This window comes from Mya arenaria, chromosome 2 (assembly GCF_026914265.1).
Source record: "Mya arenaria isolate MELC-2E11 chromosome 2, ASM2691426v1".
NCBI lineage: Eukaryota > Metazoa > Mollusca > Bivalvia > Myida > Myidae > Mya > Mya arenaria.
In genome coordinates, this window is record NC_069123.1 from 45,150,236 (window position 1) to 45,175,643 (window position 25,408).

The window sequence follows — 25,408 nt, forward strand, 5'->3', positions numbered from 1 at the left end:
TTTGTCGAAGTCTATTTATGGGTCTAAAACCTTAAATGTGCACAGTGTTTGCGTTTAAGGGGCAGCGGTACATGTCTGGTTCAGGGCGCTTAATCATAAGTACTTATACATATTGATACATATTTATAAAGCACACACTAGTGTAAAACAAAGCAATCTCAAAATATGTGTATAATTATTGGGCAACTGTGCATAAGTGTTTCTTTGCACTAGTCATAAGCACAGTTAAAGACATTCACTAATGCGGCCAAGTGTGAGCAGGTGATTATCACACTTAAGACCGCTCAGCACGAATTGCATGAAAATGTTGTAGTTTTCTCTCGCTTATAGCAGAACTGAAAAACGATACTGAAGAAGCTGTATAAGACAACCATTGAAAATAAGACGGACATCTTTTTCATGCTGCAGCTGGTTAAACAAAAGCATAAAGCTCCATTTTGAGGTTTCTGCATTCTTACGACTTATACTTAGCAATCATTTGTCTTCAGTTATCATTGTATTCTATTTAATATGGCTGAATAAAACAGATTATGACAGTAAAGCCATATGTTTGACTATTTAGTTCATTTTTCCAGTATTATGTGTACTAGTTGTTTTCCGTCTCGGCCAATGAAATCCGCGTTTACAAACGGGCTTTATGTATCCCATGATTCAAATTGTTGAATCATTATTTTTTATTTTTTTGCAGCGTGAAAAATAATTGTTCTTAAAAAATAATTGTGGTAAAAAAATAATTGTTGTAAAAAAATAATTGTTGTTGAAAAATAATTGTGGTCAAAAAATAATTGTTGTAAAAAAATAATTGTTATTAAAAACAACAATTATTTTGTGTTTTTTTGAACGAATATTTTTTATACAATATTGCAACGTTTGTCACGCCATACTTGGAGAGTAGTATCTGAGTGTTCTGTGTTCTTTATAGATCTGTTAAACGACAAATAAATAAAGGAAAATTAGAAATAAGGTGGATTTCACAAAAAAAATAGAACTATTATTTTTAACGAAATAAGATTTGACAGAACAGCTGAGAGGAAACATCAAAGGAATATTTATTCATTTTTCATGAAAACAGAAATTCATCGAATATTAAATTTGTTTCTCTGAAGTTTCGCTAAAATGAAGTTTTATCAGAATTTAACCACCAGCTATTATGTCTATAATTCAGATAAGATGTATGCAATTTTAGAATGAACTTGTCCTCGGCAGCGATTTATTTTAGCGACGCTAAAGGAAGAAGTTGTCTTCGTGCAGAGAATATCGTCAAATAAAGGCACGGCACATTAGTCAAAGAAAATATATATAACCTTAACTCTAACCCTATATAGTTTCGTTATACCTATTGGTTTAGGATCGACTGTGTACACAGCTGTATACAACTGCTACGGGCTTATGCAACATTTTGAGAGTCTGTGTGTCGAATAATGCAACACTTTGAGAGTCTGCATACCGAAAGTAATGCAACACTTTGAGAGTCTGCATACCGAAAGTAATGCAACATTTTGAGAGTCTGTGTGTCGAATAATGCAACACTTTGAGAGTCTGCATACCGAAAGTAATGCAACACTTTGAGAGTCTGCATACCGAAAGTAATGCAACACTTTGAGAGTCTGCATACCGAAAGTAATGCAACACTTTGAGAGTCTGCATACCGAAAGTAATGCAACACTTTGAGAGTCTGCATACCGAAAGTAATCCAGCATTTTGAGACCCTGCGCACAGAATAACGCAGCACTTTTTGAGTCTGGGTATCGATAATGCAAGAGTTTGTGTGTCCATGTACCGCAAATCACCCATCACCTAAAAATGACCAGGCGTACCAAAAAGGGAGGGTTCTCAGATCTGCAAACGTACATAAAACAATAACCCATCAAACACTTTTGCAACGTTAGCAACTGAACAGTGGCAATGGGAAAAAATGTTAAAAATTAGTCAACAGAAACATAAATTATTAAACACATGTTAAAATCATAAACAGTTGTGGACAAAATATGTAAATAAAATGTTCTGGCATATCGCTGATCATAAAACAAACAATAAACCCATTCGACTTATTTTGCTGTTCAAACACAACAAATACAGTGCATGCTTTATGGCATTAATTGAATGAAAATTTGCATAGATTTACGAAACATTATGACATATAACTAGTATTTATGCACATGACAAAGTCGTCGATTCTTACGCACGAAATACATTTCATGAAATATGTTCTGTCGGAATATCCTATGTCCTCTTTTATTTTACCTGAAAACAGAGCAAATGTCCATTGCCAATTGATGTTTAGTAGACAGTATTGCGAAAATAAAATATAAACGACAATCACCAGCTTGGGTACTAACCCGGCAACTTGGCTCGAGCTATCACCAGACATTTTTAAACATCTAAAACATCACATAAGCATATTTGAATCTAATGCATCTGCGAAACTAGTGGCAAATATCGAGCAATGTCCAGTTCGAGAGCCGGGAAACCATATATAGCTATAGGAAAGGGACACGCAAGGTTAACCCTGGACCACACACCCAAACCAAATGTTAAAACAACCGCTCAAATAACAATATACAATGGTAATAGATTATATCGTTTTTAGTGTATATATCAGATGTAACTTATTGTTGTTGTTTCTTGTTTTGCATATCTACGTGTATAAAAAAGTGTATTGTTTATGCTTTTCGGTGAAATAAGGAGTTTTAACAGTGAAATAACATAAGTAAAAATATCCATTTGATATTTTCATTGCACACTAAGAAGTGAAAATATCAACTACTTTTAAAATCCATTGTAGTAACTACCACTTGATCGAAACTAAACACGTCACTTTTGAACCAGATAATGTAATGCAAAACGGATAGTACAGGAAGTAGTATTTATCCAGTCGTGAATATCATGATCTAATTCGTGTTTACATATAAACTCATGTATAACTAGATGAAATCATCAAGAATTTCAACTTCCGCGGGTGTTTAAAGGTCCACCCACTGCGACTCACCCGATACAAACTCCCAGCGTCAGATTTTGCGTTGAAAATGTGTCAGCCAATTAGGTTGTATTCTAAGTCAGGTCTGCATACGATACGCTCACAATGCCAATTCTTAATCATTATGATTTTAATTCATGTCGTCTAAATAACACTTAGTTGAATAGTCACCGTTTTAGGCTTCCGATCGTTCGCCAATCTATTTCTTCGGGTTGATATTCTATTAATTTGTCAGCCACTACTGGCTTTGATTTAAAATTGGTTAAAACAATCGTGGAATATAGAATACGAGCTGTTTTATTGCACGTAATCAGTCGATGGAAAGGTTAGCTTGAATATCCCGATTATGCAGACATGATTTGTATTTTGTTCATATTTTGCAAAATAGATCGCCTGTTAAAGAATGTCTTGCTACCAGTACATTCTTCATCTGTCTATACAAATTGTATTTATTAATCGAGAAACGGTAAGTTGCTCACGTAATGTTAAGAGACAGTCTACAGATACTATAATGATAGCAGTTTATCTTTACGACATGAAAGGATTTACCTGTCAAATGGGAGCACAGGCTGTCTATAGATTATTCAAATTATCCAGAAAGACGTTCGATTATATCGTTGAAACGTTGAAGTGTTTGTTTTAAAGAAAAGTACAAAACTCCTGAAATGATGGAAGATATCGCATTACCTCTAGAGTGTAAGTCTTAACATGATTATACCAGGACAATTTGCAAATAAATTATACATTTTTCACGATAGAAATGTGACGATGTGAACAGTTCGGTCGTTTTACACGAGACTTGAGGTGTGTGTGGGGATGGGGGCATTTAGATTTTATATTTAAGATATATCTCACAGTATTTTTAAGTGTTTATGTGAAGTTCAAACAGACTTAGACCACTAGATATCAATCCAATGACCCTGTTCTCAAGCAGACTTGAATAAAACAACAATCCAGATGAATGTACATGTAGTTATATAATGTTAGTGCTGGTAAGATACTCTTACATCCGTTCAACCACCCCAAGAAGTAGTAACTATTGGCATAATACAGTATTACAACAACGCTGTTTATAGTATGCAAAGGTAGCCAAAACTGCATCGTTTAATTATAAACAAATGTACAAAACACACAAATAATCATGGTACAATGGGTGAGCTATGTACACAACTTATGTCCGATAAATATGAACATTTAAATGCAACTCTTTTCTACAATTTTCTTTTTAGAAACAGTAGTATTGCTGCAGAAACAATACACAGAAAATTATATTTCTTATTTGCATCGTTGATAATTATGACGAGCTATAAGCTTGCTTTAAGTTTTTTGGCGTCGAGTTAGAACCTTCCCAATTAAAACAAAATATAATTTTATAGTGAAACTCCGGTCCATTCTCACAGTGTAAAAACAAAGAGGACAGGCCGGTTTCATTATTTGAACCCTACAAAACAAATGCAGATATTTAACAAATGTGGACAACCATATCCCGTTTTACCTCCGTACAAAATCCTACCCCGTTGTTTCCCCAAAAAACATGCATATTTCAGAAAAACGAAAATAGACTGTTCTCTCAGATACATTTAATTCTGTTCACTGCAGATAGCTTATTTAACACTCGATTCCATCCCAACAAATGTTTTATTGATAGGCAAATTACTCCCAACTACAAATAAAGCATAGCGTGCTGTTGGTATGTATGGGTCAATTTCCCTAACCAGAACTAAGATCTTCGCATTTTTGCCACTGTTGTACAAATTAGTATCTGATTCTCGTACATCCATCATCCGAAAGAAGATTATTGGCGTTTGTCCACAAATGAAGCTGTGTCAACAATTAGTTAAGACAATACCAAGTTTCCCGAATACCTGAAAATATCTGTCTGATTTGTGTGTTTTTTTATTACAAATTTCCTTGTACTTTAGATTCACTTCAATTACTGCTTTCTCCGAACGTTCTTTTAGGGCAAAACTATTATAACCGTCTCGCGTGGTATCTGAATACTTCAAGGGTTATCACTGAATTAATATTTGACAGAAGAGAAATCCATTCGTCTTGATACTTAAAATCAATGTAAAATTATCTGCACGTTCTTTCTTGCCAAGAGTGCAAGCCCAAGGAATGAGACATATGATCTACCAGAGGAATTGGCATCACGTGTATATAAATTTTATATTAATTTTAATTACTAACATAAATGATGGTCACAAAAGGGCTGTATTGTAACATTTAATAGTTATTAACCTCAAAATATCTTTCACTATAAATATCAAACCGTTTTAATCTAAAATAAATTAAGAGATTCTGATTAGTTTTATATCACTTTATACTGTTTATATAAATCCATCCCTTGGGCTTGTGTTTCGTTTCAGACAAAATAAAACACTATGATTAGATTGCCCGCATGCCACGACTCCCCACTTGTGGAGTGTTCGTCGTAGAAAGTAATCATACATAACATAACTTGTTTTCATATTAAATTTATTTGGAGATGATGACGTCCTTAATTTTCGTTTATACCCTTTTCGAATATTGTGTTAGCTAAGCGATACCTTAGTGGAAGTTTGTCTGGATTCAATCCAGGCTCGAGTCATGTTTCTTGACACTTCTTCTAATGATCTTGCATTAAAACTTTAAATTAATGTATGCAGTTTAACAAATTTTGTCAGAAAATATTAAGGCCTTTGAGAATTTCTGACGTTGTTAAACTGCAGTAATTCATTGTTATTTATGCGAGATCGTTGGTAGGAGTGACCCCTTTGATAAATCTAAAGAAAATAAATAGTTTAAATTAAATATCACTAATGTTTTACACGTCATATGACACCATAAGCAGGGGTTTCTTCAATCAAACTACTGTGTGTTTTAACAACAGCTTTTAATAATTGTGTCTCATTTTCAACGTTTGCGTACTTAAATCATTTTCACAGAAATGCACCTACAATTATCCCGTACACAATTAAACACAAGAAATAATTTCATTAATAGTCTTAAGTATACCAACGGGGTGTTATTTTGTATGGTTTGCTAGAGCGAAGATTATAAACTAACTATTCATTCGAACAGCTCAGCTCACTGTTTGTTTTGAAATCATGTCAGTTTGTAGGAACTACTTTCTGACTTTGAACTGATGATGTTCGATAAACTTGTTGACGTCACAGAGGCTTGGTTGACGTACATCGGAACACTTTATGGTGCATGACGGCACCGGCATCGTTCCAAAGATGTGACAAGTGGTCTCGGTTTTGAGAGAAGTTCTGTGAAACTTTTGGGAATCAATATTGGGTATTCTAATGGAATCCTATGTATCGTTGCATTAATTTAGAACAGGCACGTTAAATGACTAAAAATACATATAATTAGAATATAACAAACACTATCGCCTAATAAAAATGATATTAGCATTCAGCAAGTACCACGCTTAATTGATAACATGTGTACGTTTACAACTTAACAGACATGACGTCATGATTCGGTACCTTGCCTGCTGAAAACAGAACAATACAACATATGGCATTCAGGACATACCCGTTTAGTATCCAATAAGTTAAGCTAGTGTATATCACCAATAGTGTACATCGTGTAATGTGATGCATTATAATATATAGAGAGATTACCACACGAATTTAATAGAGCTACTTTATACTCGTATATGACATAAAACTATCGGTGAAATATGACGTCATCAGTGTTTCCTGTAAATGGAAATAAAATGGCGGTGGCCATTTTGTGACATATTTAGCAAGATTTCACATTTAATTTATCTAAAGCGCATCTAAAACCTGGAACTGAAAATTTCGAAAGTTAAATGTAAGTCATATTTCTGCATATCGAGGCTGATAGAATTTGTCTTAGGCTGGTAAAGAGGTATTTATTTTATGTGCATTAGTTTTTCAAGAGCGTTTCTTGGTTCGTGTCAGGGAATGTCTGAAGTTCATAGCGAGTGTGAACAGCTCACAGGCGCAAGTCACATAATCAAAAATCGGCCTATTATATGTTTATTAAGATATCTTATTATAGTATATAGCCCATATAGAACATTAAAAAAGTTTGTGTCAAGTACCTGTGGAATAGCTGGCATCATGCAGCTTACCATGGTAACCAAGGCAACATCAACTGCCGTTTTAATATGCTCATGACTAGTTTTACTTTATTTGTTATAATAATTTAACACAAGCAAGTACTGTAAAGCTAAATTGAATGTTAGAAGTAAGTAAAGTTGTTGTAATAAATACAGTAAGACTAGTCATGCGCTCATAAAACGGCGGCCATCTTGACTGTTGTCATGGTGTTATTTTAGTTCTCAAGCGTTTTGTAGACTAGCGAAAAAATATGTCTTATGCGGTACAGTAGTATAAGAATTAGTTTAATGCACGAGGATTTCGTGCAGGAGTGATATTGGCTATTGTCCTACTGGACAACTTTCTTACAGTGCACATTCATTTTTTTATAATGTATTATTCATAAATTATTCGTATGTCGGATGGTTCATGTCTGTCATATTGTTAATATATTCAGCAAGTGAGGCCCGACATGGTGACTTGAAACCTTTTACCGACGGAAAGGTATAACACGCACACGTTTGCAGAGTGACTTTTTCATAAGCCATTTAATCTCTGGGTTTTCTCTTGCCCGACGTGGGTTCGCACCACACAAAAACCAAAATTATTTTTTTATATTATAACTGTACTTTTTATGCAGATTCGATTACATTGAGTTAAATCATGATTAAATAAGTGGTTTCAGATGCATTTCCCGGAACACTAATTGTTGGTCCATAACAAGAATGAGTACATTTAAGTGCATGAAATGTTATAATGAAACTGGTACATGATGGAGTTATCTGATATGCGAATACATTATAAGATAGTGTCGGCTTAAAGGGGCAGTAATAATAAATAAGCTTATATTTACTTAAATAATATCAGCTAGGTTGAAACTTCTTACAGCCTAATGATTTAATGAAAATGAATTACTTTGTTCGAACGCAGGTTTACATTACCCGTAGGCAATATACAAACACATTCAAAGTTACAATGTTGTCAATTCTGCTGTTAATCAAATTATACATAGATACTTGACATTAATCTTCCTTATCGACCAAGATGAACATTACGTCCTTATTTCATACTCAAGACGATATGAGTTAAATTTATATCAATACAATTAATTTAATTTCGAACTTTTTACCTTTAAATGCGATATTTGGAATGTTCACAAATGTTTAAATTTAATTGTTGAGGTAGTTAACGGGCCTTTAACAATTTAATTTCTACCCGTTATATAGGACAGTATTTTCTCTTTGTAAAGCCGATAATCGATTCATGCTTGTCTATACATGAGGTTACTATTGACTGGGTAACTAATCGTATAGCATACAGGTGTAGTCAATAAATAAACCCTATATGCTGGTAAAAGGAATTAAAATTATACATGTTGATTGCAAATATTTAGATACAGTATACACTCACGGTACGGTGCGAACATGAAATAAGGGACATGCATCGGAATACATGCGTTTCCCACCTTCCTATGATATTAGAAAAGGACTATTGTTTAAGGGTTCGGAGCTTTATTACAACTTCAAGACTCGTACCTATTAACTTACAATAAGAACTGTTGTATTAACTAATTCCTTGACGTAAACATGAACATGGACTTTCAGTGAATGAAAATAGGACGGTTGTGAAGGATAGCTGACGCGATCGTCTCTCGCCTGCTCGTGACCGCACCATCCAAACAGATGTGTCCCGTGCTTTGTATCCTGGCAGTCCTGCTGCCCCTCGGTCTCCTCGTCGCCCTAAACAAATACTTCCGGTCGCGGCGACTGCCACCTGCCGACAAGGCCGTCTTCATAACAGGTATATCCCGAAAGTAATCTGATATTGAGCTATACTGTAATTAACAGTAAGTTTGATCATTCTACGACGAGTATCATTTGTTAAAAAAATAAACGCGGTCATTTATAGAAATAAAACTTCTGAATGTTTTTCCAAGCTATATTATACGTGATCTCAATATATTTTGTAAATAGTCATAAACTCTCTAAAATGTCGTCATTAGTACCAGAACTTTGTGAAATCAAAACGAGGCAAGAAAATGGTACGGTTCTGTTACAGCGTAAATCTGTTTTCTCTTAAATGGTGTACGTCTCATCTTGTCAAGAGACGGAAAAGACTTGTCATGGATAGTTTATATCGTAGACCCAGTATAAAATCATCTTGATGAGACGTAAATCAATTGCATAAAAGTTCCATTATTGGTTAAAAGACGTAAAGGTTAATTGGATATAAATGTAAGCCCCGTGTCTAGACATTAAGATGTCTATTTTTGTGAGCCGTAATTATGGGAACATGGTTTTCAAGACCACATTATTATAGCACACGGTCAACATATGCTGTCCTGTATTTGCAGGCTGTGACCGTGGGTTCGGAGAGACGCTCGCCGCTCAGCTGTCCGCGGGCGGCTACCGGATTTTTGCAGGATGTCTGAACGCCGACAGCGATGGTGCGCGCAAACTCCGTGTCAATAGCAACGTCACCGTGATCCCAGTTGACGTCACAAGCGACGAGGCTGTTCAAGCCGCTGTTGACGTCATGAAAGTGGAGTTGGGTGAAAAGGGTAAGTGTAAGCTAATTGTGTGACAGTAAATTACACTCGCTATTTCACATCACTTGTTTGCCAGTGTGAAGAGAATAAGAAAACAGAATATTGTTTATTTAAAACCAAATTTCATTTTTTATTCTACTATACAATGTTACTTACCATTAACATATTTGGCCAGGAGACTTTTTGACATAAAGACATACCTGTGAAGCATAATATATAGCAAACTTTAGGAATATCATTATTATGTACGTGATTTGTTTACAGGTTTGTGGGCGCTTGTTAACAACGCGGGGGTGGCAGTATTTGCAGAGACGGAGTGGTGCACCATGGCTGCCTACAACCACGTGATCGGCGTCAATCTCCTGGGCGCCATCCGGGTCACGAAGGCCTGTCTGCCCCTCGTCCGTAAAACACGCGGTCGCGTCGTAAACATCTCCAGTCTTGCAGGTATGCCGGCCAAACATAATGTTTTCTTTCGCAAGACTAGAAGTACATTATGCTTTCCCGTTCACTTTTATGCGTTTCCTTAATATACGAAAACAAGTTTTTGCTTTTAAATAAATGGTGTTTAAAAGAAGTATAATGTTAAGCATCAGCTATGCAATAATGTGTTTGATGATATTGGATTGGATATTGCTTTTGGACGAAAGAAAAGTATAACTGAACGAAGTTTAAGCAAAACTCTACACTCCTTAATACACTAGGAGCGCTGCCATTTGTCTTGGCTGTGAACATGTGTGTTGTATACATGTTACAGGAAGGTTTGCCCTGCCGGGTTTCACGGCGTACTCCGCCTCCAAGTTCGGCTGTATCGGCTTCTCGGACGCTCTTCGTCGCGAGATGGAAAAGTTTGGGGTGCACGTCGCCTGCTTAGAGCCTAAACTATACAGGTAAATAGGGTGTGGGGCGCCGAGCTTAAGAGCTTAAATTATACTTTGATTTTTACAGAAGTATTTGAACCGAAACAAAAGAAAAATGTCCATGGCCTGACCGAAACTACTTGAACAATTCATTCGTTTTTATCTTTTTAGTATACACATAGATCTTCGACAGTGGCAACACTGAGACGTTCTTATAAAGGTTGTCTATGGTAAAATGTGTAATAAATGTACAGAAGCCAACATAGCGGACACTAAGACGTCCCTATAAGGGTTGCCTATTGTCAAATGATTGACATAAGTCTCTCTATGAAGGACGGGGACACCATATCGGTCACGGACACGAGATGCACACAGTGGAGGCTATTTGCAGTCATTCACATTTGTCTTAAGTGCTTGAGACCTTTATCCCACGCTGACACTTCAAATGCACCATATTTAGAACCCAAACCCCTTAAATAAAACCAAAAAAATCACGGGGTTCCTTAAATGGAGGATTTAACTGATAAAAGTTCCCTATTCGGTAACGGACAGATTAACGCATGTAGATGCGTATGTTTGAACAGTGTCACCTTAGTCGTTATCACAATGATGTTGCATCTCCACACACATTCGATGACAATCAAAGAAATGACCATCATAAACATACCCAGGACAATGTTACATTTAGGAAGTTGTCAGAAATTATATCCATTTTGAAGTTTATGCATTTGTCTATATTTAAAGTTGCTTAATATTAATCACACTCATATAAAGTAGATAATGGCAGCCTGTTCTTATTCATGTTTCCAATGATAGTCCCATTGCTGTATTAATGTCAATATTTCCGTCTAAAGTTCCCCACGCATTTTAGGACTGCCATCTCGGACGGCGAGTTTCACGTGCGGACATGCGAGCGAATGTGGGCGGAGACGGCCGATGACGTTAAGGTTGACTATGGCGACACCTATTTCCGGGCGTTCCTGGATGCCATGCTCAAAAACCTCAAATACTCCAGCAGGAGGACATACCAAGTATGTTTTTTGTCCGTGATTAATGATTACGCCGGTATCTGTTGCATACATTTTCTTTTTTTTTCTTTGGTCACAAGCGTCCATGACAAAAAAGAACTCGATAAAACAATTTAGAAAGCAATAGGATTTTTCAAGCATAACCTTTACCAACGACTGTTACAGGTGACTGACGACCTCGTGCACGCAGTGACGGCGGTATACCCCTACCGCCGTTACGTGCCCTCCCTCAAGATGCAGATGATCACAGACGCCTTTATGGTGCAGCCTCAGCTCGTGCAGGACCGCGGTCTCCTCGCCACCACCGGCGTCAAGTGTACACCCTTCTCCATGAGACAGAGAAAGGCCGTATGACGCCGTACCGCGTTCGCCGTGTTTAGGGGAAACAAGGCGAACAGGGAATCAGATTTACTAAGCGTATAACGCTGATATTGCTCAACATTCGGAAACCTTGTCCAGCTATCGGAACTACAAAGTGTGGCATTGTTTCCTGATACGATACAAATCTTCTCAATCTTAGCGTATTTGCTCACTGCCAAATAGTGTTCATTTCTGTTGGCAAAACATTGGTGATCAAATGTCGCCTGTCACCTAGTATTTCTATATATATATATATATATATATATATATATGGATATCTCGCACTTCATAGACACGCAATTTTATCAAGGAAATGACGACAGACGTAACAGGCAATAAGGTGTTTCAAGTAGGTAAATAATTTCACAGTATTCGCATATGAATTTTCAATTGATGTGTGCATTTCTTATGGAGAGGCCGTGTATAAGTCGGCCATACACGAGTTTGAAGGTCATTTAACAGGTCTGTGTGGATTTTTACATAAAAAGCATTGCGAATACAAGATGCTAAAATTACTCCTGAAAATGCTTACACAAATGTGTTGAAAGATTCCTCAGGGTCGGGATTATCATAAAGCGGTAAATTAGGCTTCCAGTTCATGTAGTGATCAGTGAGGTGCTGGACACGTAGTGACCCATACATATACTGATATGTAAGAATATCGGTCTGGAGGAAATTAAGCAGTACAGAGAAGCAGAGGATGGCGGCTAGCGAAATGCAATGAGGGTGTATAACATATGATAGATTGACGTGATGCAATTCAGTTTTGATAATAAAGTTCTTTATTTGCCCATCCGTTCTTTGTTCATTTAGACATTGTGTGTGAATACCGCTGCTACTAGACAGACATGTAGCAATCCAATTAAAGTCATATCCTTATAAAAGTTACACTGATGAAGATCTTGTTATGAAGTCAGTATGGACTGTATGTAAATACTCACTGAATATCCAGGTCTTTGCCAGAAAATTTATTAGTCTCAAAAAATAAACAATACATATCATGATATGCCTGGTACATGTGAAGCAAGTAAAATTACATGGTGAACTATTGATTATAAAACACAAACTATAAATAAATAGATTTAAATTAATAAAACACATAATGTAAACATGTAAATCTCTGCAGACAGACATGAACACAACATATATATATATATATATATATATATATATATATATATATACTACCCATTAAAACAAAGACATGTCATGAACACAACAGGCATGGGGTGGTAATCCATCTACAAATATTGTAGTACAGTGTAGTTCATGGAGAACCTCACACTTTGGTAGCTAAGCTTGGATGGTGATGAATCAATTACTCATTTCATTAACAAAAGTGAAAGGTAAACAACCTTGAGAATGTTTGGTAAAAGGCAAGGAACAGTTCTGTAGATTAAAATATCTGAAGATTAAAAGCTGCATTAAAAAAACTCATAAAACAACGATACATAAAAGGTACTAGGTAAATAAAAACGTCTTTCTTTCCAAACCATCCATTTGTAAAGATATAAGTAAACGTGCTATTTATTTTCAATAAGAGATTCTTCAGTATTATCATTAAGCGCTCAAAAATGTTCAACAAGAATAGGAACAAAACATATTTGACTGAAGGCAATGGCATTTCTATGAGAAGGCAACAGGTTGCCTATGAGAAGGCAATAGAATACCTATGAGAAAGCAACAGCATAACCTACAAGAAGGCAAGAGCATACTTACGAAAAGCATACCTACAAGAAGGCCAGAGCATAGGTTTGAGAAGGCAACAGGTTGCCTATGAGAAGGCAATAGCATACCAACGAATAGCATACCTACAAGAAGGCCAGAGCATACCTTTGAGAAGGCAACAGCTTGTCTATGAAAAGGCAATAGAATAACTTGGAGAAGGCAACAGCTTGCCCAGAAAAAAGCAATAGTATACCTAGAAGGCAACAGCATAACCAACGAGAAGACAATAGCATACCTACGAGAAGACAATAGCATACCTACGAGAAGGCAATAGCATACCAACGAATAGCATACCTACAAGAAGGCAAAAGCATACCTATAAGAAGGCAATAGAATACCTACAAGAAGGCAATAGCATACCCATAAAAAGGCAAGGGCATACCTATAATAAGGAATAGCAAACCAAAAAGAAGGCAATAGCATACCTAGCTTCAATAAGGAATAGCGTACCTAAGAGAAGGCAATAGAATATCTAAGGCGATGAACACAATTTAAGCAGGGACAACAGTGGCTAGCTCAAAGTGTATTCTACAAGCACTGATAACTAAGATGGTAAATGAAACATCTACCTTTACACTTGGAAAATGTTATGTTAATATATAACTGTATTATTTTCTATTATTCGATACACTTACATTATATGTGTAACAAAGACCACATTCCCTAGTAATTACAGGAAAGTGGAAATATTAGTAACTTTTGTGTTACCCAGACAACAGTTAGCATGAATTTTTAACAAATAGATCGCATAAATACGAAACCCTAGTTGCAAATGCCCAATTAAATTTCTAATAACAAAGTAGTAATGCAGCAAACAATGCCATTTTGAAACAAGACTCCTCTACCTCCATATATATTCACCAGCTTAGATCCAATAGATACCACTGGGTATGCGACCTATTCATTTGTCATCAAGTCAATCCTTGGACAATCATTATTTGTGGCCATTTCATCCCACAAGTCTTATTATACTTGCATATGTGTCCAAATGATGCTGATATATGGAAATGTTTGAGGGTCAGCCAATATCTTGGTTCCAATCATCATCCACTAGAAAATCAATTTTCTGATGCAAATTCCCAGTCTGCTCAAATATCTCTATAGTGACCCTGTGGCTGTTTGGACATCACTATTATGCCCTCACTCATAAAACACCATAACCATCAATATCCCTGCCATAGACCTTTCATCAACATGATAATTCTGAAATCACCTCCGCAGTAACTTCATCAACCGCGGACAGACTAATTGTTGTGCCCAAGGACATCTGTTGATCTAGAGTTTAGCTGGTTTCCCATGGATACGGAACCGGTACAGGCATGTATATTCTGGGTTGCCATAGTTACTGAGGATCTTCAGCTCGTACAGACTAAACACTCCCGCCTTCTGGCTAACCTTAAATGAACAGAAAAACAACAAAATGACAATTAACAAACAATTTGGTATTTTAATTCAGACACTGAGTCCCAACAGGAAGACTTAGCAAAGTAATAAAATGACAATGTTGGATTATAGAGCTGGTGTCTTAATTACTGGTAGGTGAATTCAAAAGCAGTTTTTCCCCTCACCTGATGTTCCCCCTTAAAAATGTGTAAGAAGCCATTTTTCTGCCTCAACTGATGTCCTCCCTTACAAATGTGTAAGAAGTCAGTTTTCCCCCTCAACAAACATCCTCCCTAACTTATGTGTAAGAAGTCAGTTTTCCCCCTCAACTAACATCTTCCCTTACAGATGTGTAAGAAGTCAGTTTTCCCCCTCAACTAACATCCTCCCTTACAGATGTGCAAGAAGTCAGTTTTCCCCCTCAACTAACATCTTCCCTTACAGATGTGTAAGAAGTCAGTTTTTCCCCTCAACTAACATCCTCCCTTACAGATGTGTAAGAAGCCAGTTTTCTGCCTCAACTGATGTCCCTCTTACAGATGTGTAAGAAGCAAGTTTTTTGCCTCAACTAACATCCTCCCTAACAAATGTGTAAGTAGCCAGTTTTCCTCCTAAACTGACGCCCCCCCCCCCCCCCCCCCCCCCTTACAATGTATAGGAAGCCAGATTTCCCCCTCAACTGACGTCCACTCTTACAAATGTGTAAGAAGTCAGTTTTTCCCCTCAACTGACGTCCCCCCTTAAAAATGTGTAAGAAGCCAGTTCCCCCCCCCACCTGACGTTCCCCCTTAAAAATGTGTAAGAAGCCATTTTTCTGCCTCAACTGATGTCCTCCCTTACAAATGTGTAAGAAGCAAGTTTTTCTCCTAAACTGATGCCCCCCCCCCCCCTTACAATGTGTAAGAAGCCAGTTTTCCCCCTCAACTGATGTCCCCCCTTACAAATTTGTAAGAAGCCAGTTTTCCCCGTCACCTGACGTTCCCCCTAACAAATGTGTAAGAAGCCAGTTTTCCCCCTCACCTGATGTTCCCCCTCAAAAATGTGTAAGAAGCCATTTTTCTGCCTCAACTGATGTCCTCCCTTACAAATGTATAAGAAGTCAGTTTTCCCCCTCAACTAACATCCTCCCTTACTTATGTGTAAGAAGTCAGTGTTCCCCCTCAACTAACATCTTCCCTTACAAATGTGTAAGAAGTCAGTTTTCCCCCTCAACTAACATCCTCCCTTACAAATGTGTAAGAAGTCAGTCTTTCCCCTCAACTAACATCCTCCCTTACAGATGTGTAAGAGGCCTGTGTTCTGCCTCAACTGATGTTCCTCTTACAGATGTGTAAGAAGCCAGTTTTTCGCCTCAACTGATGTCCCCCCTTACAAATGTGTAAGAAGCCAGTTTCCCCCCTCAACTGATGTCCCCCGTTACAAATGTGTAAAATGCCAGTTTTCCCCCTCAATTGAAGTCCCCCCTCCCTTACAAATGTGTAAGAAGCCAGTTTTCCCCCTCAACTGATGTCCCCTCTCCATTATAATGTGTAAGAAGCAAGCTTCCCCCCTCAACTGACATCTTCCCTTACAAATGATCAAAAATAAAGACAGATGACGAACAAGGACATAGCTTTTACACAAAATAATTCAGAACTGTCAATTATCTAAAATGAAACTTTGCAGACGCATTAAAATCATGTTAAGGATGTTAAGAGTTCATTTACTGAAAATCTCGAGAACACGATGCAATATCCAGCCAATAAATGCTGCTATTAATGCATTATTGTAAGTGGTTCACACTCCATATTCCATTCTGTAGTGTGCAATAACAAGCCTGACGATTGCATTTACTGTCATCAGTAACCAAAATGTTTTAAAAGCAGGAATTCTAGACTGTTAATAACTGTTTAAGTGTTATATTTTCAAGCTGATAAAGGGTATAGAACCGGGTCACATAAAAATTCAATGTCTGAACATTAGTTTATAGAAGCTCAATTATAGTCTGATAATTATCAGTTATCAAAGTCACCGCAGGAGGTAGGCTGCTACTGGGTAATTAATGTTTTCAGCGTTGCATGGAAAAGTAGCAGCCATTTTTGTCAATTAGTTACACTCATTTATTAAGCCTTTACAATCTTGAAATTTAATAAAAAGCAGAAAACAATGTTTGAGAGGAAACTAGAGTTCAGTTATACATTGTCTGTCTCTCAGCTAGTGTGTGAAGAACAATTACCAGATATGGTGGGGTAGGGAGTCATCGTGGCAGAGGACTTGCTCTCTGTTGGGCAAAGGTGTGGGTGTGGCGCTAAATTTGTAGGGTTGTGAGAGGTTTAAGATGAATGTTGCCGGGTGGTTTGAAGGTGAAGGGTATGGGCTGAGCTGGTTCGACTAAATTGTACTGGAAAGCGATGTATGTGGCTACCATCATGGGGGATGGGCATGGGGTATGTTAAGGTAAGTGGGCCAGGAGTGATCAAGTTTGACTCACTTATATTGGAAAGTGATGTATATGGCTACCAGCATGGGGAAAGGGTATTTTGGAATTAAGTGGGGATGAAGTGAAAGTGTTTGACTCACCTGTATGGGGAAATACTGTACGGGGCTGCCCTCATCCTTGTACGAGAAGTTTCCCAAGGACACACCCACTCGGTCATTGTCCGCTGATAAGCCCTGAAAAAACAGTGATCATAGCAATTAAATGCTAAAATATTTATAGGGTATTAATTATTAATAACAACCATTCTTTTAAAATTAAAAAAATTAACACATCAAACCATCAACTGAAGCTTCCAGTTTCCAAGAGAAGAAACGTAAAACATCATAAATTGTGTGATGCCACTGTATTAATATAAAGGCTATTTACAGGAAAGCACCCTACTCACCAGTACAGTGAAGTCACGGGGGGCACTGTCAATGTGTCCGCTTGGTGACAGAGCCTTAGGTATGTGCTCCAGGGTGAAGCCAGTGGGGGTTATTAGGGTGGCTGTCTGAATCACGATGTAGCCCTGTGAGCCCCGGAACGCCCAACACTGACCTGGGTGAACTTCCGGCTACAAAAAACAGCGTCTGGATTAAGTCTACATCACACAATTAAGAAATAATAAAAATGAAAAGATAAATTTCCATTAAAAGCAATTTTTGGCCTAAACTGATAAAAAAATTGTAAAGCACTGGTACCCTTAAAGGTGATCATAATTTATTATGTACCGAGTTCCATATCAATCAGTCACACTAGCTTGAAATTTGTTCCACAAACTTTTCACAATAGACTGATCATGCTACCAAACCAACCATCCGGTGATTCCAATATAGTGCCCCTCACAATTTTGTTTGTTGGGGTATAATAATGTATATTTAGATAAAGTGACTATTTTTTAACTAACCAATGACAAATCCATGTCCAAGTCACAAAATATTGTAAATACATATAATGAAGAAGACATAACTGAATGCATAATATTTGCCTAGCTCTACAGCTGTTTTTATTTTATTTTTGTCAATGTTTCGGAGCAACAGTACTGAACTGACAACCAGACCTTATACCTGTATGACAGTCCGGGGTGAGTTGGACGTGTACCAGAGTGGAATGCCAAACACACTGACCAGCGCTGTCTTCCTGTAAAACGTCTCTGAGCAACGAGTACTGACTACTGCACCACCTGTTTAAATGGAAAATAAAACATGCAATTCATACTCCTGCCATATGCCTATAGTCAAGGGCATTTCAAGGACAATCTCTTCAATTATTAATACTGATCACAGTTGTTACAATAAAAATATTCTACAACATCTCTCTAGTATATTATCAAAACATCCTGATACAATTGCTGAGAATGTAATTGCTATTCTTTAAATTAAGTAAAGGCAATTATTAAAAACATGGTGGCAGTTGTTGACTTACCAGCAGATTCAAGGGCCAAGTCTGGCAGGCCGGTCTTGTCGGCACTGTACCGGTAGAGTGCCGCCTCAATCATAGCCCGTACCTGCTGAATGGCAAGGTTACTTCATTTTAAAGGTATTATGAATGCCAAATTGTATTATGTATTTAAAACAAATGTTATCCTTACTATACAAACTCAATACTTGGATGTTTCATAAACAGAAAGGACCAGTCTTAATCAGCAATTTAATTGGTAAGGAATAAATTTTAAAAAATGCCTATATGAATACAGCTTTGATGAGATTTCAATTCAACCTGTTCATCCATGCTTGATCCCACAAGGACGGGAGCCACATCTGGTTCTCGCGTAACCTCCCGCTCCCGAACAAGGCTGAGCACACTAGCAGTGAGCTCGGCGGTGAGCTGTTCAAGGCGTTCGTCAAGGGCTGCACGGCTCACGTAGTTGGAGTGAAGCCATGTGGTGAACCCATCCTGGGTCGCCTCACCGCTCACAGTACCTGACATCATCTATATACACAGAAGATTGCAGGTGATGTATGGACAAAGAGAGTGATGTTTTATATTCTTATACACTCACACTAATCTGTATCATCACTGGAGGCATTCTTATATCTTTTAAAATTGGATAAAAGAATATAATCATTAAAAGAAATTATTATGTTAAAATTAATAAACTTATTCACGTTTGTTTCAAAGGCCAGGATATGATATTTAATTAAGTTATAACATAAGAGAGTTTGACCTCTACCTGAGCTAGAGTCACGGCAACACTCTTCTTTATGGCTCCAGCATAGTATGACTCATTCTTGCAACAGGCATTGAGCTGTGCCGCCAGTGCTACCTGCTGTGTGTCAAGGGCAGACAACTGTGTCTGCAGGGCGGCCAGCTTTTCCTCCAGCCCTGCTATACCCTCTATCTCAGTGCCTTGGTCCAATATGGCTGCCTTCTGACTGGCAATCACACCCTCCAGGCCCTGCAACGAGATCATATGCACTTGTCAACTATAACATAGGAGTGTGAATAACCTCATTTGTCAATAGTACAAACAACAAATTATTAGCCTTTAGGATTGTGCTGGTAATGACCATTCTCACTTATTAATTATCATTAATGAAACTATAAGAATTCCTTTAAAAGAATTTAAATGGCAATGCTCCTTTTAGGACCATTATTTTTCTAATGCAATAATCTGATAATGTAATTATACAGTCTTTTTTGCTTGTAACAAAAGAATGGTCTGAGTACAAAATCCCCATTAACAGCTTAACTTCAGCGGAAGTCAGTCTGTTAATCTTTTTTTACAGCCTTAAGTTGTCATTTCTTTATTTATTTGTTTATGAACAAACATCAAAACAGGCTGTTTACAAGTTTAAGTACTTCTATGTCACAGATGTTGAAAAAAGTATGCTTTCATCTTGACCATTTTTATTCCCAATTAACAACTTGTTTATAGCCTATAAATATTATTGATTGACAACTGTTCAATGCCTTGCAGTGAAAATAATTTATTCAGGGTGATTTGATACTTTTTGATATATTGATTTGGCCATATTGAATCTGCATCACTCACATGAAATTTATAAAGAGCCTAAATAACCTAGATAAACGATTTCGTACTGAAATGATGAAAAGGGGTACGTGAGTATGGTTCCTGATACAATTTTGCACCTCTTGACAATGCCCAGATACAGATGCCATTTGCGACTTGATACAGATTTAAGATTATTAAAGTTATGACAAAAATCCTTTACTAAAACAGCTCCCTGGCAGATGACATCTAAAACTACTTCAATTAACAACATTCTAACATATTTTGGTCAAATTTATAATATTTCAGTTGTTCACAACCCAGTACATTTTGCCCTTTTAATCTGATTATCATTCTGGCCCTTTTTGGAGCACCCTGCCCATTTTAAATTCTAGCTGAAACTTTTGATACAATGTTTCGAGCACAAACAGGACAACTTAATCTCAACCTGCATTGAAAATAGAATAAGTCAATATTGAGATTGTTAATGGTACTGGTATATATATTTTCTGAACAAAAAGTCTATGCTTCAACATTTATGAGTTTTTAATGGGAAAATTACACCAATTCGGAAGTGCCTACTCACTGTAACATGCTTTATTTGTTTAAATTGACACATGATAGTGAATCAAAGCATGGTAATACCATCTCAGACCATTTCTATCATTGGCTACCTACCATATTAAAAGGTTCTGTAGCAGAATGATTTGTGATTTCAAAAACAAACACTGAACATGCTGGATCTATTTTCACTACATTGTTTGTCCTCATTCAGCACATATTGTCATTTTACCAAATACACAGTGGTTACATTCAACCAATTTTATTTTTCTTAGGAGAAACGCAACCTTTCTATAACATTGTTTAATGTATAGTACACAAGTGGAGCTTTCCCAATCTTTGTTGTTGGAGGTCGTAAAGCACTTGCAATGTGTGTTATCTTGCATGCAAAGTGGTCAATTGACTATAAAATATAAAGGAAATTTATTAAGTGGTCTATGAACTAATTTACTTTTAGGAATTTAGTCAAATGCAGCGTGATTCGAAGTCTGCTGTCAAACTTATCTACTGGTCAGAAATACATTTCTCCAACCTCAGATAAGTAGATCCAATAATTTAACCATGCTAGAAATTCTTATCTTGCCCACAGGCGAAGATAAAATGCCCGTATGGAACTCCTTTTTAATGGTCACCACATTGTAATTACCTCCCTTGTTAAAAACGGTCGTCTGTAACATCATGGAAACCTTGTTTTGTGGCAATATTAAGAACGCTAATCAATTACTTCTTGATTCAAATGTCTTTGTTAAACCATTTTCACGCACCTTTCAAGAAATAATGTTTCACTCTCCTTAGAACTATTTAAAGACCGATTTGACTATTAACATAACCTGAATCACTGCGCCCACATCCATGACAATCACAAATCCATGACAATCACAAATTATCGCATATCCATACGTTATAATTTTCACTAAGCACAAAAGAGTTCCAGCAAAAATACATTTTTACTTATTTATTTTTTAACTGAGGTGGGAGAAAAAGCATCTACCATAGCCGCTAATGTAAGATAGGTTCATCCCGACCCTCGTGCAGGGTGTTTTGCATAAACTCGGTAAATCTCGTTTCCGCAAAACACCCTACGCTCGGGTCGTAATGAACCTATCTTACACTCTCGGCCATGGAAGGTACTTATAATCTTATATGCATTTGGTAAAAATGTTATAGTAGGTATAAAAAGTAATTGGTATAAAACCTAATATAAAGAAATATTGATGCGAAATTAGCAGTTAATTACCAGAATAAATTAATAAAATAGATATATCTAAAAGTCTAGACAAGCTATCTCTTTATATCTTACCAGAGATCTACTGATTTTTATCACAAGATTGATGCAATAAAAGTATCAAATCAATTTTTTTCTTCAGGCATATTTTTTTCCTTTTCCCAAAGATTTAAAAAAAATCATATAAAATAACCCTAACATGATTCTTGAATTTTAGAGGGGTATTTGTTTATATCTGCTCAAATATATAAAAAAAAATCATACTCACATTCAGCAATGGTATGTCAGTCATTTCAATTTTTAAAATTTAATATGTCTAGTTTTTAATGTTTCCACAGAAAAAAAAGAAATTTCTTGCAATTCAACTATGCCAAGTGTTCATATAGGGCTCTTTTCATTTGTTTTAATACCATGATTATACCTTTCTCAACTTAGTTTCTTAAGCATCTTACCACCTTAAACCAAACTTGTCATGTAGAAAACATTTTGACTTACATCATGTGCTCTAGATATTTAAAGGTGTCACATAAAAGAGTTTCATTCTGGCCAATGTATCCCTGACCCTTATTTTTCAATCACAAGACAAAAAAAATCTGACAACTTTTTTTTGTTCTCCTTCTGTGATAAACTTATGGAAGTATGTTTCTTCCACGGGAAAGAAGACACATAAATGTACCTAGACAAAATGGTGACCATTTTCAAATTACGGCTTTAAAAGTTGTAGCAAGATTGCCCATTTAAAATTCAAATTTGGAACAAGACAGGAAAGCATTTATTTAGTTCAGAGCTTTTGAGCTTTTGTTTATTTTGACTTTTATAAAATAAATAATGTCATTTTGGCAAAACTGTCAATTCAGGACATTATGGCTTATCATTATATGTCTAAACCAGACTTTTACATTAAGTTAATTCCAAGTGAAATATATCCTCCACAATATTCAGGGCATCTTAAAGCATATAAAACAGGCGAGATTTCTGTAATTGACGTTTGTGAGGACTGGAAATGGAGGCATCGCTCCCAACAAGTAGAAGTAAATGGACTCAATGACTGTTGAGATAAGGCTTAGAAATGTCTCCACGCTCAAGTGAATGGTTTTAATGACAATGCTTTCAGGCCAGCCTGTCAAATACATCTCCTTTTTTGGAAACATCAGAGAGACAAGAATGCAGATAAGGGCGGATAACAAATTGAGTCTGACAAAGAATTTGAGTTTTGTGAAGAAGCAGATTCACTTTTTTAAGAAGAATGAGGGCAATGTCCATTGATCATCATGCTGTCTTTGTAAGCACACACAATTCTGTCGTAATTCACCATAATTGCGAAATTGATCCATGGTCTTTAATCCAACAGGGAAAAACTAATGCAACATGGAAATGAGCCCTTACATACCACAACTGGGCACTGAAAGATGGATGGTTTGTCTGAAAACACCTGACACATTAACATTACTTATGGTACGAGCTCATCTCATAATAATGTCTGTGGAATATTTGTAAGTGCTCAGGTCGAATGCCAATTTATTAGTTTAATATAAAAAAATAAACATAAGATTTTTCTTGATTGTGATATCTTAAATAAAGATAACATTGACAGGACTTTAGCCGAGGTCACCTAGTAAATGAACCAGCCAATACATACACATTTTTTAAATAAAGAATTGGAAATATGGTTTATAGGTCAAGTTTGTATGCCTCCAACTTGCACTGATGCCTGATAGACGGCCGCAAATCAAACAGCCAGTCAGGCAAATACACCGTTCACATGGCCATAATCATTAGGGTGAAGTTTCTTAAAACAACATGCTGCTTTAATTGACCGTAATTTACCATCCTTAGGAAAACATGGTCCTTTACATCCGATGGAAATGGTTTTTGTTAAAGACTTCACTTCAGATTTATAGAGAAACATCCTACATGAAAAATTTGTGTCAATCACTGTGATACTTTTGATCAAGTTGTTTTGTGCATGTAACAGAAATGAAGTTTGAAACAGATTCCTGTTTTTAGTGATGTACCTTTATTATGCAGGCTTAAGGTCAAAGAAAATTTAAGTACAATATAATCAGTAATCTGTTCAGATTAAGACTGGCCTTGGTTTCTTTTCTGAAGGAAGTTGTGATGACCACTTTTATTTTGTAAGCAGTCATTGAAATTAGACTTTTGGAAGAGAATGCCCGAATTCTAATACTTTTGCTTGGCATCAAATTTTTTAACAAGCCCTGCTATATAAAATTCAGAATTTGAGCAAGCCCGAAAGACATTATACCAGTGCTGGGCTTGCGGGCTTGTGCTAAATTTAACCACTGTGTAAGACTGTCATTTTTCTATGAAAAACACAAACCCAATATATATAAATCTTTACATTCTCCTTTTAAAACATGATGTTCATACTGTTTAACACAGTATGACATCATTGTTTATTTCAATATTGCGCTCCAAATGGATTGGCCTGACATCACTTAACCAATGAAATAAATCGTTACAAAAATCAGCTATTCTTTTATGCAGAAGAACATACTTATATTCGAAATGAATAATTATTTAAAATGTAAATATAAATATTGGTCACATTTTTTCTTGCATTTCTGCTGTATGAACCTAGTAGGGCAAGCAAGCAAATGACCAGGAAGGCTAAAGCACTAGAATGCTTTATTAAATTTGATCTTTTGCCCTCCTGTGCTCATACAGCATAAACACAAGAAAGAATTCAATAAATCCTTAAATACAAATTTCATAAACACAAGAAAGAATGCAATAAATCCTTAAATACAAATTTCATTTTTAATGAGGACAGATACACGAGGACCTAAAGTGGAAGGGCATATTGACAAAGCTGTGAGGCAATGGTAACCTCCATTCCTAAATCTCACCCCTGTATTGCTACTACAGTGTCACTACCTCCCAACTCACACAGCATGCCACTACAAAGTCCCCCTTTACTAGCAGCTGTGAGGTACCCCCCCCCCCCCCCCCAACAACAAGTGGCTTCCATGTGACTGTAACTACCATATCTCCTCTCACCTTGATGGCTGCTGTAAGGTCACCCTGCTCCCTCTGTAACTTGGCTAGTTGCTGCTCCTGGTCTGTGCGCCACTTTGTCTGCAAAACAAAACATATCCCTGTGTCAGGAACATCATCATAGGTCAACAGCAATAAAACCTTCACACACAACACACACATATTAATTACTTAAGATGTCTTTTTCTGACTGGCTATGAGGTGCAAATAATGTGGAATTAGTCTAATCTTATGGTAAAAATAGCTGATAG

At 36.7% G+C, this 25,408-nt stretch overlaps 2 protein-coding genes across 8 annotated transcripts in view; one reads left to right on the top strand and one right to left on the bottom strand.

Annotated features, from left to right (window-relative positions):
• Positions 1 to 8,345: 8,345 nt before the first annotated feature.
• On the top strand, positions 8,346 to 12,616 carry LOC128221328 (17-beta-hydroxysteroid dehydrogenase type 6-like). The gene is made up of 6 exons (XM_052929895.1): positions 8,346 to 8,835; positions 9,389 to 9,595; positions 9,848 to 10,030; positions 10,341 to 10,473; positions 11,315 to 11,474; positions 11,637 to 12,616. Exons 1-6 carry the CDS (start codon positions 8,718 to 8,720, stop codon positions 11,823 to 11,825), a joined length of 990 nt encoding a protein of 329 aa, XP_052785855.1. The 5' UTR covers positions 8,346 to 8,717; the 3' UTR covers positions 11,826 to 12,616.
• Positions 12,617 to 12,784: 168 nt separating this feature from the next.
• The window catches only part of LOC128219585 (SUN domain-containing protein 1-like), a 33,148-nt gene continuing 20,524 nt past the window's right edge, over positions 12,785 to 25,408 (bottom strand). For 5 of the 7 annotated variants that reach the window (XM_052927415.1, XM_052927451.1, XM_052927434.1 and 2 more), the window contains 8 exons: positions 25,161 to 25,238; positions 19,574 to 19,798; positions 19,120 to 19,332; positions 18,826 to 18,910; positions 18,468 to 18,583; positions 17,807 to 17,974; positions 17,502 to 17,594; positions 12,785 to 14,954 (listed from right to left, as the gene is read on the bottom strand). In XM_052927415.1, coding sequence (XP_052783375.1) covers positions 14,835 to 14,954; positions 17,502 to 17,594; positions 17,807 to 17,974; positions 18,468 to 18,583; positions 18,826 to 18,910; positions 19,120 to 19,332; positions 19,574 to 19,798; positions 25,161 to 25,238 — 1,098 coding nt within the window. In that variant the 3' untranslated portion in view covers positions 12,785 to 14,834. The remainder of the gene's footprint in view (positions 14,955 to 17,501; positions 17,595 to 17,806; positions 17,975 to 18,467; positions 18,584 to 18,825; positions 18,911 to 19,119; positions 19,333 to 19,573; positions 19,799 to 25,160; positions 25,239 to 25,408) is intronic. The other 2 variants (XR_008258589.1, XM_052927425.1) reach the window with 2 other exon arrangements.

Bases quoted from the DNA above. Each gene is read 5' to 3' on its own strand.
- LOC128221328 (XM_052929895.1), top strand. From the start codon at position 8,718: ATGTGTCCCGTGCTTTGTATCCTGGCAGTCCTGCTGCCCCTCGGTCTC. The intron at 9,596-9,847 runs GTAAGTGTAAGC...ATTTGTTTACAG, and splicing joins AGTGGAGTTGGGTGAAAAGG to GTTTGTGGGCGCTTGTTAAC. The intron at 11,475-11,636 runs GTATGTTTTTTG...CGACTGTTACAG, and splicing joins CCAGCAGGAGGACATACCAA to GTGACTGACGACCTCGTGCA.